General features: G+C 32.4%; 1 protein-coding gene across 3 annotated transcripts in view; it reads right to left on the bottom strand.

Annotated features, from left to right (window-relative positions):
* Nucleotides 1–2,050: 2,050 nt before the first annotated feature.
* The window catches only part of LOC100366284 (SH2 domain-containing protein 3C-like), a 31,922-nt gene continuing 17,459 nt past the window's right edge, over nucleotides 2,051–16,513 (bottom strand). For all 3 annotated transcript variants that reach the window (XM_085492544.1, XM_085492545.1, XM_085492546.1), the window contains 4 exons: nucleotides 8,066–9,249; nucleotides 6,944–7,044; nucleotides 6,069–6,237; nucleotides 2,051–4,840 (listed from right to left, as the gene is read on the bottom strand). In XM_085492544.1, the coding sequence (XP_085348670.1) occupies nucleotides 4,346–4,840; nucleotides 6,069–6,237; nucleotides 6,944–7,044; nucleotides 8,066–9,226 (1,926 nt within the window). In that variant the 5' untranslated portion in view covers nucleotides 9,227–9,249 and the 3' untranslated portion in view covers nucleotides 2,051–4,345. The remainder of the gene's footprint in view (nucleotides 4,841–6,068; nucleotides 6,238–6,943; nucleotides 7,045–8,065; nucleotides 9,250–16,513) is intronic.

Raw genomic sequence — 16,513 nt, 5'->3', positions numbered from 1 at the left:
ATACCACATACCCACAATTCAATGGTAGGATCTGATCATACCACATACCCACAATTCAATAGTAGCTTACAATCATACCACATACCCACAATTCAATGGTAGGATCTGATCATACCACATACCCACAATTCAATAGTAGCTTACAATCATACCACATACCCACAATTCAATGGTAGGATCTGATCATACAACATACCCACAATTCAATAGTAGCTTACAATCATACCACATACCTACAATTCAATGGTAGGATCTGATCATACCACATACCCACAATTCAATAGCAGCTTGCAATCATACCACATACCTACAATTCAATGGTAGGATCTGGTCATAAAACATACCCACAATTCAATAGTAGCTTACAATCATACCACATACCTACAATTCAATGGTAGGATCTGATCATACCACATACCCACAATTCAATAGTAGCTTGCAATCATACCACATACCTACAATTCAATGGTAGGATCTGATCATACCACATACCCACAATTCAATAGTAGCTTACAATCATACCACATACCTACAATTCAATGGTAGGATCTGATCATACCACATACCCACAATTCAATAGTAGCTTACAATCATACCACATACCTACAATTCAATGGTAGGATCTGATCATACCACATACCCACAATTCAATAGCAGCTTGCAATCATACCACATACCTACAATTCAATGGTAGGATCTGGTCATAAAACATACCCACAATTCAATAGTAGCTTACAATCATACCACATACCTACAATTCAATGGTAGGATCTGATCATACCACATACCCACAATTCAATAGTAGCTTACAATCATACCACATACCTACAATTCAATGGTAGGATCTGATCATAAAACATACCCACAATTCAATAGTAGCTTACAATCATACCACATACCTACAATTCAATGGTAGGATCTGATCATACCACATACCCACAATTCAATAGTAGCTTGCAATCATACCACATACCTACAATTCAATGGTAGGATCTGATCATACCACATACCCACAATTCAATAGTAGCTTACAATCATACCACATACCTACAATTCAATGGTAGGATCTGATCATACCACATACCCACAATTCAATAGTAGCTTACAATCATACCACATACCTACAATTCAATGGTAGGATCTGATCATACCACATACCCACAATTCAATAGTAACTTGCAATCATACCACATACCTACAATTCAATGGTAGGATCTGATCATACCACAAACCCACAATTCAATAGTAGCTTACAATCATACCACATACCTACAATTCAATGGTAGGATCTGATCATACCACATACCCACAATTCAATAGTAGCTTGCAATCATACCACATACCTACAATTCAATGGTAGGATCTGATCATACCACATACCCACAATTCAATAGTAACTTGCAATCATACCACATACCTACAATTCAATGGTAGGATCTGATCATACCACAAACCCACAATTCAATAGTAGCTTACAATCATACCACATACCTACAATTCAATGGTAGGATCTGATCATACCACATACCCACAATTCAATAGTAGCTTGCAATCATACCACATACCTACAATTCAATGGTAGGATCTGATCATACCACATACCCACAATTCAATAGTAGCTTGCAATCATACCACATACCTACAATTCAATGGTAGGATCTGATCATACCACATACCCACAATTCAATAGTAGCTTGCAATCATACCACATACCCACAATTCAATAGTAGCTTGCAATCATACCACATACCTACAATTCAATGGTAGGATCGGATCATACCACATACCCACAATTCAATAGTAGCTTGCAATCATACCACATACCCACAATTCAATGGTAGGATCTGATCATACCACATACCCACAATTCAATAGTAGCTTGCAATCATACCATATACCCACAATTCAATGGTAGGATCTGATCATACCACATACCCACAATTCAATAGTAGCTTACAATCATACCACATACCTACAATACCATATTATGAATTCAGAAGTTGATATACCTGTTCACTAGCCATTGTGGGGATTTATATAAACAAATTGCTACTTTGTATTAATGGACTTTATCAAGAATTGTTTTCTCTCTTGAGTAACATACAGAGATATCCTTCAAATATTTTCCCTAATTTTAACAGTTGTGATTACTATTGAGTGCAATGAAAGTTGTAATATTCAAGTATTGTTACAAATTTGATACAAGGAAAATTCATGGGGATTTCATTTAGTAGTCAAACATTGCAATCTTCACCAATTATGACAAAAATAATCACCAAAGTTATCAAAATATTCATTGAAACAAGAATTATTCTTATGAAATGAACAAATATGGTAGAGCTTCACACAAAGTACCTATGCACTCAATTTTGAGGTTACTGTTAACCAATTACAGTGCATCTTACTAGAGAACAGCATGTTACACAGGTTATGATTGGTTGCTGACCAAATAAATCTGAATATAATTTTCATATTATACATGTCGTTATAGGTACATTTAGGGTTGTTTTTTTAGATATCGCATTTAATCGAATTACTACACACTAAAATTTATATAAAGCATTTCTATGGTTTTGAGAAGTCGTCCTTTGGACACTGGCATATAATAAGTTTACAAATTACAATATGTTTATTTTATTTACAAAATTTATGAATAGAATATGTTTATTTTAGCACCATATTTACTCATCTTTGGTGATGCTAGCTGCAAAATAAAAGCACCTCACCCATTGGCTAACACATTTAAATATCAGACACAAATATATCAATCCTCCAATAAGGATGGATGTTACATAGCAAAAAAAATATAAGCACCTCAGCCATTGGCTAAGGCATTTAAATATCTCCAATAAGAATAGATGTTACATATTAAAACAAAAGCACCTATTGTATAAAACATTTAGGTATTTAACATAACTCTACATAAAGTGAAAGTATACACAACATCTTTATCTAATGAAAAATACATTACTCTATAAATTATACTGATGTCTACTTAAATACAAACTAATTAAATTATAAATTACAGAAACAAAAAAGTTAATTGGGAGTGAAAAACAATTCACAAATGAGCATCTGACGTTTACTGGTTCAATTTTATTGCAAATATAATTTCCCATTTTGTAACTTTATACTTTATAGCAAGTGAATACCAATGTAGTGTGTTAAAATCATAATTTTTGAATTAATAATTTTAAAATTTCTGAACAAATATTCATTACTACTCAAAAATAAACAAAAACTTGGAAATACTGAGCCTCAAATAGAAAATTATGCATAGGGCAGTATATTTGTGTTATAGCAGTGTATATTTGTATTATAGCAGTGTATATTTATGTAATAGCAGTGTATATTTGTATTATAGCAGTGTATATTTGTGTAATAGCAGTGTATATTTGTGTAATAGCAGTGTATATTTGTGTAATAGCAGTGTATATTTGTGTAATAGCAGTGTATATTTGTGTAATAGCAGTGTATATTTGTGTAATAGCAGTGTATATTTGTGTAATAGCAGTGTATATTTGTGTAATAGCAGTGTATATTTGTGTAATAGAAGTGTATATTTGTGTAATAGCAGTGTATATTTGTGTAATAGCAGTGTATATTTGTGTTATAGCAGTGATAATTTGTGTAATAGCAGTGTATATTTGTGTAATAGCAGTGTATATTTGTGTAATAGCAGTGTATATTTGTATTATAGCAGTGTATATTTGTGTAATAGCAGTGTATATTTGTATTATAGCAGTGTATATTTGTGTAATAGCAGTGATAATTTGTGTAATAGCAGTGTATATTTGTGTAATAGCAGTGTATATTTGTGTAATAGCCAGATCTATATTTAATTATGTCTACAGATAATCCACTTGTAAATTTATTACAAAATCACGTTGCTGTTAGCGAATGAGTTCTATACTGTACATAGCAACACACAAAAATGCATGAGAAATGCCACTCTATGAATATAGCAATTATTCACCAAGCCAGTAATACACCACCTTGCAATGTTACTGTGTAGTTACATTGTATGCGATGGTGTTCTCGTTACATGTCACCAAAGTGTATTGTTATGTGTCGCTATACTATGTCATAATGTGTCATTGTAATGTATTGTTCAAGTGCAGAGCATCCAGTACATAAATATATAAATTTCAACAGTCTTCAGTCAGAAGTTGGAATTTATTGAAAAACGTGACATGTGTGCTTTTGTCAGAGACATCATGTTTACAATGTGGATACATCTATAAAGTCAGTTGAAATGAGCATTTCTGCTTACAAAGAACAAATAATTATTTACATTATCAAACTGCCTTTAGTTAATAAATGCTACTCTCTCAAAATTGGAAAGTTACAAAGTTTGCAATGGTTCAATTCTATCAGCCATGACAGTTAAAATCCGGTTAAATTTCCCGTACCTTTCCTCTTTGCAAACGTCAGTACCTTGGATGCCCCATAGTATTCTCAGATGAAACTCTGTCTTCAGACAGTCTTGCAACTCATCATTAACGTTCAGTTCACGGAGTTCTGTCTCTGCATTTATTTTATACAAATTACTTTGTTGTGCGTAACATCTTGCGGCATCTAAGTGTATCAGCACCGAATCCAAACCGTGATTATCCGTAGACTTTTCCCAAATTTCTTGATTATGGACAGAGGAGGGATCCCTTTGCAGCAGCTGCAGTAAGGGGATTATATGTGGTATAGTTGTCCTTGTTAGGGGAATACTTTTATGATCACCGATGTTCAAACATTTGTAATCGTGACGTAGTTTTGTGTCAAATTTAATGGCAAGGTTTGTATGAGATCTTCGTAAACCATCCCAAGTCAATTTCAAACCAGATACCTGAAATATAACAAAGTTAACAAGAAAGAAAGTGAGATTTCTGAACTGTCAAAAATACAGAAGCTGGGTCTGCTGAATTTAGAGAACTCCCTGGTGCAGTATGTCTAGAGCTTTGTTTACGCAATTTCCTCAGGGTAGTGATTAACATCAGCTGTTGTCCCTGGATAATCCAAATAAATACTGATAAACACTGCCATGAATTATGCTATAGCTTAATGGGGGATGGTCAGAATACACATAATACGCACAAATACAACAACAATTCGCTGGCCTCGATACCATAACACAAGAACCAAATGTCAATCTACAAACCCTTAGTCGTTTAAAGAGTCATCAAACTGAGACTATTTACATCAAGAGAGTGATTGAGATATCTGAATGATCAAAAATACAGTAGTTTAATGTAATCCACTGAATTTTAGAACATTCCTTAGTGTAGTAATCTCTTCCATTAACAAATCCCATTGTACATAATGAACTTGAATGAGAAATTAATTGTCTGCACTTATGGTTTTGGTCAAACTATCTCAACTTCATCTCGTGTTCAAATACAACAAGACAACAGCTCCACAAATTTCTGATCACATCAAAACTCCTAAATTCAAGATCAAACCATACATTTAATCTCAACTGCAACCTGTCTTGGTCTAAGATTATGTCTGGAGCTCGGTTTACGCGATTTCCAAGTGTAGTGATTACTGTCCAATGCTGTTGTCTTTGGATAATCCAAATATATACTGATAAATGATTCTCTTTATCCCTGGATCCAAACACTCCCATGAATGCTTAGAATACACATAATACGCACACATACAACAACAATTCACTATCTTTGATACCCATAACATAAAAACCAAATGTCAATGATATCATCTATAAACCCCTCAATCATTTAAAGGATGATGGTCACCACACCACATTGTGTTGGATATGGGACTATGAGACTCATAGCGATGTATACAAAATATAAAATTTGAATACACACATTGTGTGGCAAACACCACCCTTTAATGGTTGAACACGTATACTTTGTGTTAATATCTGCCCCTACATGTGTCTCTAGGCATACAATGGTTATCTCTCATACTAGCCCTCCTTCCACTATCTACCCTAAAAGGTATAATAGTTGAGTCTAATATCCCAGATACATTTACTAGCAACAACCTACTTTAGAACATATACCGGAGATAATGGTTATTCCCAGACAAGAATAATTTAGCTTACTTACTTGTGAACAACACAGTCCTTCCATAACAGCTGCAAATCCATACAAATTACATATTTTACTTTTTAACATTTCCGCAATTTCTATCCATTTGGTTACCATAGCAACACGCTCTGTTAAATGCACACAAGTCATAATAGTTACTGCAACCCACAGCTTGAGACAATAAAATCTAAAAGAGAAACAAACGCATTCACATTAAGTACTCTATAGATCATATATTAGAGTGTACAGTGTACATTTAGGAAACGTATTAAACCGTAGCGGTTGTCCCCTGCGCCCGTGCGGGAATTGAGTTCCAAGCGACAATAATAACGCATGCTAAAAACGCAAAGACTCATATTTGATTGGATCTCCATTTATAATGTATAATACATTATTTTTGTACCTATAAATGTAACTATGTAAAAATTACAGCTGATGGAACTGATGAATATACATGTATAGTTATACAATAGATTACCGTAACACCTATTGCTTGATACATCTTAATAATGTTTTAATATTAAATTACTTACAATTACTAAATGCATGCATGTATAGATTTGACATCACAAAATTAGAATTTGTATCAAGGTTTATTTTTGAAATAAGATACCTGAAAAGTAAGCCTGCAACTTTTGAATGGAATTTTAGCAAAAACCAACAGGTAAAATATGACAATTTGATACATTTAGAGTGAGCAGTCAGCTGATTAAACTTTTCTAATATTGTTGATACCATTGTAGTTTTTTCTCGTCTGTGACAATATTCACTATTTGATTTTGTAAACTAGGAAAAACAGTCTTTCACAGCGATTTTTACATTGTTTGCAATGTGTGGAATCTAATTGTGGTGTGAAACCTACAAACACACCAAATCAACCAATCATTACACACCTTTCTAGAAGATCTTGTCTGAATACAACTGCATGTGGTAACGTTAATAGTTCCAATCCTGACAAACAGTGAGTGTCATTTTCATACAATATACGAGTCACCTAGTAATGAAATAATAACAATAGTATTTAGAATAGTCGATTTAAACTTACAATATTTAAATTTCTGACTACCGGTATGCCCAATTCTAATTTTGGCTTTACCGGTATTCAAATTTCTGTCAATGCTCTATTCAAATTCCTATGCGCGGTCATTCAAATCTCTGCCAATGGTTTATATGAATGCCTGGCAGTGTTTTTAATGTTCTATTCAAATTCCTATCAATGGTCTTATCAAATTCCTATCAATGGTCTTATCAAATTCCTATCAATGGTCTTATCAAATTCCTGTCAATGGTCTATTCAAATCTCTGCCAATGGTATTACCAAATTTTGGTTAATGCTCTATTCAAATTTTCAATAGTGTTTTTATCAATTTTCTTGTCAATATTTTATTCAAATTTCTGTCAATGTTCTATTCAAACTTGTCAAATATCTATTTAAATTTTTCTAAATTGATACATGGCCACCAACCAGTTTATGGCCGCCAGTGTACATCTGAGCAACAACCTAACATTGAAGTAGGATCACCAATCCATCAGAAATTGACAAACGAATAATAGAAGGCCATGCTTTAATTGGTTGACAAATCTCATTAAAGGAAGTTATCTATCTCTCTGTTTAGTCAGATGTAGCAATTATAAGTTCATAGGATTATAAGCTATCTGATTTCATATTAAGAGAGAATAACAAAAAGCAAAGGATGAAATTAAAGTAGCCTGTCTATTGGATGAGTTGGTGAATAAAAGTTAACCTGACGCTAGCAAGATTATTCATAATAAAATTTCAATTCTTGGCTCATCATCATTTTATAAGTCTTAGAAATCTAGAAAACATTGGAAACTTGGGATTTGGGACATCCAATTTAGTCAGTTAGTAAAAATTTGATATTTTATTCACCTGTTCGTATGGACAGGAAATTTGTTTATTTATTTACCTGTCTGAGCTGAAATCTGCCCATCAAGTGGACAGGCCTTTTCACTATGAAGAATGCTTGAGAGAACAGAGAGTCAGACTCACTTACCAATAAATCTTGTTTTGTCAGATGTTTCGCAATTGTCACAACATCTCCTTTTAGGAGTATGTCCTTAACTTTAATAATGGCTGCACTTTCCAGTGGTTTGTTCTTTTCACTCAATAAAGTACTTGTAAATTCTGATGGCTTAAAAACAGATTCTGTGCCCAGTCGGGAGATCAGTTCAATATCATATTCAGATATGACTTGCGGTGAAACAGAGTATAGTTTATAATAAGATTTATCTTTTGTGTCTGTGTCTATTATTGAATTCCGAGTGTCAGAAGATTTCCTGGCTCTCAAAATTGGACTGATGAAGTGCAATTTGTTTTCTTCTTTCAGCTTAGTGAATTCAATCGGCATCGGTTCTTGTTGCACCAGTTGTGAATAGTCACTACTATCTCTATCGAAAGGTTGGTTTCGACTTGGTTTCGGGGGCGGTGCTTGCTTAACTTCCAACTGGCTATCAGATCCAAATGACTGCATTTTATCCAAAAAGTCAGATCCTGATTTGCGTTCAGTTTTGGGACTTAGTAACGGTTCACTACCGTATCGTGTCATACCGTGTTCATTTCGGATTTCAGACACTTTACTGTTAATCAAAGTCTGCATTTGTGGTTGGCTTTCACATCTTTCTGACATTGTTTGTGGGAAACTTGAAACACGCTGTGCTGGTATACTCGGTTGACTTCCAGACCTGTGGTGTTTTGCTTGCGGATACGCTGTGATAGTACCGTATTTACTATCTCCAAGGTAACTTAATGGTATCGTCCTATTTACCGGTTTAGAAATCACAGCGTGCGTCGCTTCCGATATCACTTTCTTATTACCCACATAATACCGAATCAGAGATGGGATATTGTCAAAACTCTCTCGTTCGAACTGGTACTGAATTCTACGTTTCGTAGTGTCTGGATTTAACACCACTCTATTGATGATAAAATGCAGTGCATTTTGATGCCATCGCATCGTCAATACATAGTCCCCGGGTTGAGAGATGCAGTCACGCACAATAAAGTCCCCGTTTTCTTTTACTAAGCGTTCACCCAAGTTTCGACTAATAGATCCATGAAACCAGGCATGGCTGCGGATATCATCACTTCCCAGCTTCAATTCCTCTTCCAAGTCTTTCTTCACCTTCTCCGGAGATAAATTTTTAGCGATTTCCATTTTGTTTTGAATCAAATCATAACCTGCAATATTAAAAATAATTAATTAAAAAATTCTGGAATGATGACTTAATGATACAAATTCACAAATCTAATAAAATTTTACCTTGAAATGGTCATGAATGACTGATCATCTCACAGTTACATGTAGCATCAACCAAGGTTATAGCTAGATTAACATTGGCCATTTGACAGTTATGGCACATACGGTATACATGTATGTATTTGCTCTATTAGTACTACCAGTATATGCACTTACGTAAGAGACAGATGTGTTTGCACAGTCAAACAAAGTCATACATGTACATGTATAGTACAGCCTTAATACTTAGCTAGCTTTTAGCAGGCATAGTTTAGCTAGCTTTAGAATATATATAACTCTAGCAAATTAATCTGCCTAAATATGACTTATTTTAGTAAGTTGGGTAAATACTACAAAGTAAAGTTGAATTTATTCATGACACTGATACTCACTAGTTTGTTTATGAAAAGGCAAAGCCACTTGAAAGTTAAGCCACCCCATGACTGTACTGTATACTGTGAAATACTTTATTTTGGCTGGAATTAATTTTTGCTGAAAATAACTTTTTGAGTGTTTTGTATGGAATTTAATTTTCACTGATTATTGGTAAGTTGAATGTAAAATATAGAAAAAAAGGTTGATGTGCTGGATTTTATTTTTGCTGAATCCTTCCATCAGCGAAAATAGCAAACATTAATTCCAAGCGAAAATAAAGTATTTTACAATTATTAGTTTAAAAGTGCATTTCTAATTAAAGATGCGTTTCTAATAACCACAAATACCGTGACCGCTCACAATACATCGTATACACATATGCCGTAATCATGTGATCATGGATCATTGACACATATTTTTCTTTTTCATTCAACTTGCTAGTCTTTAGAATTAAATCTTCAAAGCATTTCCTGTGAATCAAATAACTCTACTCTAATTGCATACGAAATGAGTGAAATAAATGTTATAAGTCATGACATTTAAAGTATTGTAAATTTACACAATTTAATGACAGAGACCGTACAACAATACTGCTCACGAATCTTGAAAGAGCAGGAGGTAATAATAAAGCAGGATGTCTGTAGTACTCTCATGGGACACGTCTTTCAATAATACAAGGAGTTCACTCACACAACTCTATTTATTTCAGTCTACTGATCTTCAACAGTACGCACAGTTACTGTATTTTCAAACAAGACTATGATACAACCTGAATAATAAGTATTATTAAACATCTACAACTGTAACCTATGAAGTTCCGGAATCAGCATCCAATAACTATGCAAATTAGAATGCAGAATCCAATAATTATATGCAAATTAGAATGCAGAATCCAATAATTATATGCAAATTAGCATGCCGAATCCAATAATTATATGCAAATTAGAATGCAGAATCCAATAATTATATGCAAATTAGAATGCAGAATCCAATAATTATATGCAAATTAGCATGCCGAATCCAATAATTATATGCAAATTAGAATGCAGAATCCAATAATTGTATGCAAATTAGAATGCAGAATCCAATAATTATATGCAAATTAGAATGCAGAATCCAATAATTATATGCAAATTAGAATGCAGAATCCAATAATTATATGCAAATTAGCATGCACAACCTTATAATTATGCAAATTTATATGTTATTGGATTGAACCTCTAGACCTCATCAGTATATCAACATTAACACACAAAAAAATACCCTTTTCAACAAAAATTTTTGTAATCTAATTAAACATGAATGATTGAAAGTAACAAATTTGTTGACTATCTACCTGGTATGAGTGAGACAATTTTGGCATGTTAAACAATGATTTTCGTCAAGGTGGCAATATTCTGGCCACTGATCTTCAAATTTGATCGCATCTCTCAGTCAGTATTTATTAAAGTGACTGCACACACGCATGTGCCAGACAGTCTTTCTACCTTCTATGAAAGCTTACAAAAGCTACACTCTATCTTAGGGACCAATCGTGTATAAAAAACAGACCCTCAGAATTGCATCATTTTGATTATGCAAATTTTTAAATTGTCTCTCCCTGCGCCTGTTGGCAAACTTTAAAAGCGAAAGTGATAGTTTAGATGACATTTTTAACATCTCTAAAAAGGATATACATGTATAATAATAAGGTTATTAATAAAATACCATGATTTATGTTCTTGTACTAATAATACCTTTGCTGTATGATAAACTCAAACATAAATTCTGGTATTTTGTTAATAACCTTATATTATTAGTCATTTGTCACTATAAGTTACAGCACGTCGTAATTTTGAGGTATGACATCCAGCATCCTATCATACTAGTATTAGGAAATGTAAATTCCAAATATGAAGAAATTACATAGTAATTCCAAGATGGCGGACACTAAAAAAACCCAAAGATCGTAGGAAAAAAGTTCCAATAATTTATACCATTTCATTCAGCTATTTGATCCCTACACCAAGTGGATAGTTCAGGAAGATGTATAACAATTTAGTTATTATGAAAATATCACAAAGTATGCACTCAGACAGTTAATACAGTTGCAAATCCATGTAGTGAACTTATTATATTATCAGACTTGGCACCAAGGATAGAACAACCTCAATCATGAGGGGTCCATAACCAGACTCCTACCTTATTTGGAAATGCAAGCCCCATATAAGGAATGGAATGATAGTGCAATATTTAGAAGGTATAACTTCTTATCACCAGCATATATGCGTAATTATTTTTTTTACAAAAAAAGATATTTTTCACTTTTGATTAAGTAACGCAGCATAGAATGCAGATACAGGCATGGCAAACACACCTTTGAAAAGCTGGAAGTCCTGCGTCTATTTGTAGTCATTTAGTCACAATTAGAAGATGAAAACAAGTATGCAAATAATATCTTAAAAAGTGTTATTCAAAAAATTACAGCTATATATATTTCACCAAATTGTCCAAGATATCTAATATATCATATTTTAGCTAAAACAGTGTAATTTGAACTCATTATATGTTTTAAGTTTGTTTTTGGAGTGATGATTTACATATTTGTAAAAAGAGATATTTTATTTTAATTGTCAGATTGCATTTTGAGAATTGTATTACCTGGTGGGATTCAGTTTTAAATTTGTTTTATTTTTTGTATTATTACATTCATTAAAGTGCCAAGGTAATAGTGTCAGTACAAGTCCTATGTGACGTAAACAACACATCTAAAATATACAGACTGCTTACTTCAAGAAAGTTTCAGTTAATGAACCAAAACATATACCAACTGTTACATTTTTATTCTCTTTCCAAAAATGAGTAATATTTTAAGACACTAAACACTATAAGGTGGGTTATATGTTTTGTATGTGACAATCACGACTGAATGTACCCCCATTTATAATCAAAATAAAATAATGTACCCCTTAACTTTTTCAGCACCAGTTCCTTCCTTTCATCACAAATTCACAAAATATTCCTGTTTATAGTCTGCACTTTCCTTCAGAAGATTGGGACAAAAATAGCCAAATTTTAGTAAAAATTTAAAATTGACTAAAATTTTGTCTGTTGGCTTCAAAATTAGAATTCATTTTGAGAAATATTGAAAAATATAAGAAAAAAAGTGCAGAAAAATTTGGGCGAGAAAGTCTAGTAGTGAAAAGGTTTAAAGTGGATGTTACAGTACTGTAATTGTTCTATTAGAAGTGGATGTTACAGTACTGTAATTGCATGTTCTATTAGAAGTGGATGTTACAGTACTGTAATTGTTCTATTAGAAGTGTATATAACTAAAACTCACACTAATCATTATTTTGATCATAGAAACATCTCTGTATTAAATTTACATACATGTGAGCACAAGCTCTGCTAATGGAACAATCATTGAGAATGTATAGTTCCAATTCTGTATTAAATGAATATACAAAGTCCATTATTATAGAAATTCCCAATTATGGAGATTTTTTGAGGCAATAGTGATGTATTCTATTGGGTGAAAAAGATAATATGGTAGGATGAAATTACCTAGTGAAATACCGCAAAATTATGGCACGGCTGTAACTTATGGCGTTACGGTGACAGATGTATAATAATATGGAGTAACTATATATAATCCCCAAATACTTTCTTTCAGATTGACATCAGCGAGTGACAACCATAAATATTGTATCAATCTGATCTGAAGGTGATTTTTTGATTCAACAGATTTTTTGGAAGAACTGAATGATAATCAGTAGTTATCAGACCTTATACATTGTACATGTATAACCATGGAAGCTCAAGACAATGTTTAGACAGCACATACATTTTGGGTTACACTGTGGTGATATGGTTTTTTGATCTGTCTTGTTTGGCATCACATTGTGGTGATATGGTTTTTGATCTGCCCTGTTTTGTGCCACACGGTGGTGATATGCAAGTTACATGTGTATGCTTTTGATAATATAATATAGTATGCTTAACCAAATATCTATCTAGGTCATATATCTTTACAGACATATACATGTATATAGTATGCTTAACCAAATATCTATCTAGGTCATATATCTTTACAGACATATACATGTATATAGTATGTAACATCTGTTAGAGACTAATGACTTTTGAAAATATGTATAAAACATGATGGAATCACATGACTTAAATGACCTTTGACCCTGAAACAACCTGCTACAGAATTAATCAAATACCATAGACATACTCTGGTAGATTGTCACTTGAAATTAAACTGACACTGACAACCTTTAGTTGAAATATAGACACTTTAATTAAAACTAGATGATTTAGATATAATATTAGGCAGTGGTTTGTTGAGTCAGTATATAAAGTTACTGCTTGATACATATTTAAGGAACAAATTGAGTAATAACACCAAAAAGGGATGAACAAACTTGAGTGGAGGGGTGGGGTAAAACTGGAAAAAAAAATTAAAATAGAAAAAAGTCCCTTAGAAAAAAAAGGACAGAAAGAAAATTATTCAAAAGAAAAATGACAGCAACATTAATCAGGGATTAACATCTACACTGAGCAATGTATCTCAAAATTAGAAGAAAAAAAAGAATGGAAACAAAAATTTGGAAGAAACATTTTCAGTCATCATCTCTCCCAGAATCGATAATGCTGATCAAATCTTCACTAAAAATTGAGGAAAATTAATACAAGATGATTTATAGTCTTTCATAAATTATATAATTTGGAATTTTTTTTATAGTTTTCATAATAGTATATTTTTATCTGTACTGTATATTTTAAAGGATATGATTTGAATGATGATTCCATAATTCCGACTATATGAACATTAATATGATAATATATGAATGTAAAAATATCCTATCGGCGCTAAACACCCTGAGCGACAACAGATTGGGTAGATGACTGTAAATCTGACAAGCATGAACAAATTACCAATGCACATTCCCTAGGGTGTATTTGATCAATTCAATTTTAGCTTGTCCATAGCAATTTAGAGAAGAAAATAATGAACTTGATTTACTAAAAGGGCAACCCTACAGTAGTCAGTCAGTATTCAACAATCCATATATTGTACACAAGGCCAGACTTTGGAGGGGGCCTGGCTTCATATTTTAACGACAAAAATGCAGGGATGAAGAGTGAAAATGGACAAAAAAACTGATTCAAAATCAAGTTAAGTTGTATTTCCCTGTTTTGCAATGGAGCCACAATCATCAAATTTTAGCAGAATGCCGCCCCCCCCCCCCAAAAAAAAAACAAACAAACAAACAAAACAAAACAAAACAAAAATTTGTGGCTAATATTTTTTGGTAATGTTTTTTGAGTTTGTAATGTTTTTTTTTTAATAATATTAAATACTATGACACACAGTAACCAGAAAAAAGTTCTGCTTTATGAGGACATGTTAAATACACCTGATAAAATAACAAAATCTGTAAACCAAAATGGCTGCTAGACAACCATCTTTCATCAGATTGTGATTTTTCCAATATTTCAAATTCACCAATAAATATCTGAGAAAACATGCATACATGTATAAGATGGATATAACACATAAAATGCAAGAATATTTGGAATACTGATTAGAGATTACCAAAATACAAGAAATGTTGTATTTGTTCTACGAGTGTTGAATTTTATGAGTTTTTTTATGGTCCAATAATTTTTAAACAATTCAGCATATGCGTTTCTATTGGAGATGCGATCATACATATGTAATAGAATAAATACGATACATATATTTAAAATTCCTTACGGAAAATAATTATTTTTAATTTGTAGCCATGTCCGCATGGGCAGCTGGGTCTAATCCTTCTTCCGAATGAAAAATGCATGCAATAAATCAGGAAGGACCCTAGATTAATATTACAAGAAAACAACATGTGGTGGTAGCAAGGCATAACTAATACGTCAAATCAAAAAAAAATGTTTAGTATGCGAACTTTCCAAATAATGAAACCAGATATTTTTTCTATATTTTTTCAACAACTTTGATCAAGAACTGCAGCTGAAAGGAAATTATATCCATTTGAACCAAAATTAATAAAATAAATACAGAAAAATACTTGAAAAAATTGGCAAAATGTAGCGCTAAAAATTTTGGCGGGAAAATGATGTTTACGGTAAGCGAGTGATTGTAATGAGTGAAGTGTTATTTATAAAATACCCAGCGTTCAATGATCAATATATAAATATTATGGTAATATAGGCAATGTGTTGAATTTTAAGAATTTCACTGAATAAATAAATTAGGTGCTGGAATGCACTGAATCTTCTCAGGTATCAGAGAAATATCAAAGACAAAAACAAAAGTTTGGTTACCGGGGTAATTTGTTTCCCAAAAATGATGAGTGTGTGACATTTTATTTTTCAAATTGTCAAAAAAAATTGGTCTTTTTCTTTTTTGATTTTTATTGAAAATAGAATGTGTCTATATTTTTATAGAATATAAATAATAACAAATAATTGTGCCAATCTGTTTAAAATCTTAAGTAGATAAAGGCTCCAATTTTTTTCGTAATTTTTAATTTTTATATTCAAATGTAATGTTACCGGTATTTCTGTTTATTTATGACTTTTTTTTGTTTGTCTTACAGTTATCAAATTGTTCATCAGGGGGTATACAAAAAACCTATATTTGTTACTAATGGCTAAAAACCTAAAAATATTCATAATTAAACAAAAAATAACTGAATGATTTAAATAAGAATAAAACCTATACCTACATCACTTTTTGATCAGATTGATTTTGAATAGAAATTATAAAAAAATTTTGAGTCCAATGCCATTCAGGTCTATCATGTTAGCAGTGTTTTACACTACCTTGCCAATATACAT

The sequence above is a fragment of the Saccoglossus kowalevskii genome, chromosome 17 (genome assembly GCF_978046115.1).
Source record: "Saccoglossus kowalevskii chromosome 17, keSacKowa6.1, whole genome shotgun sequence".
NCBI lineage: Eukaryota > Metazoa > Hemichordata > Enteropneusta > Harrimaniidae > Saccoglossus > Saccoglossus kowalevskii.
The sequence above is the reverse complement of the archived record's forward strand: the minus strand, read 5'-3'. Positions and strand labels throughout refer to the sequence as shown.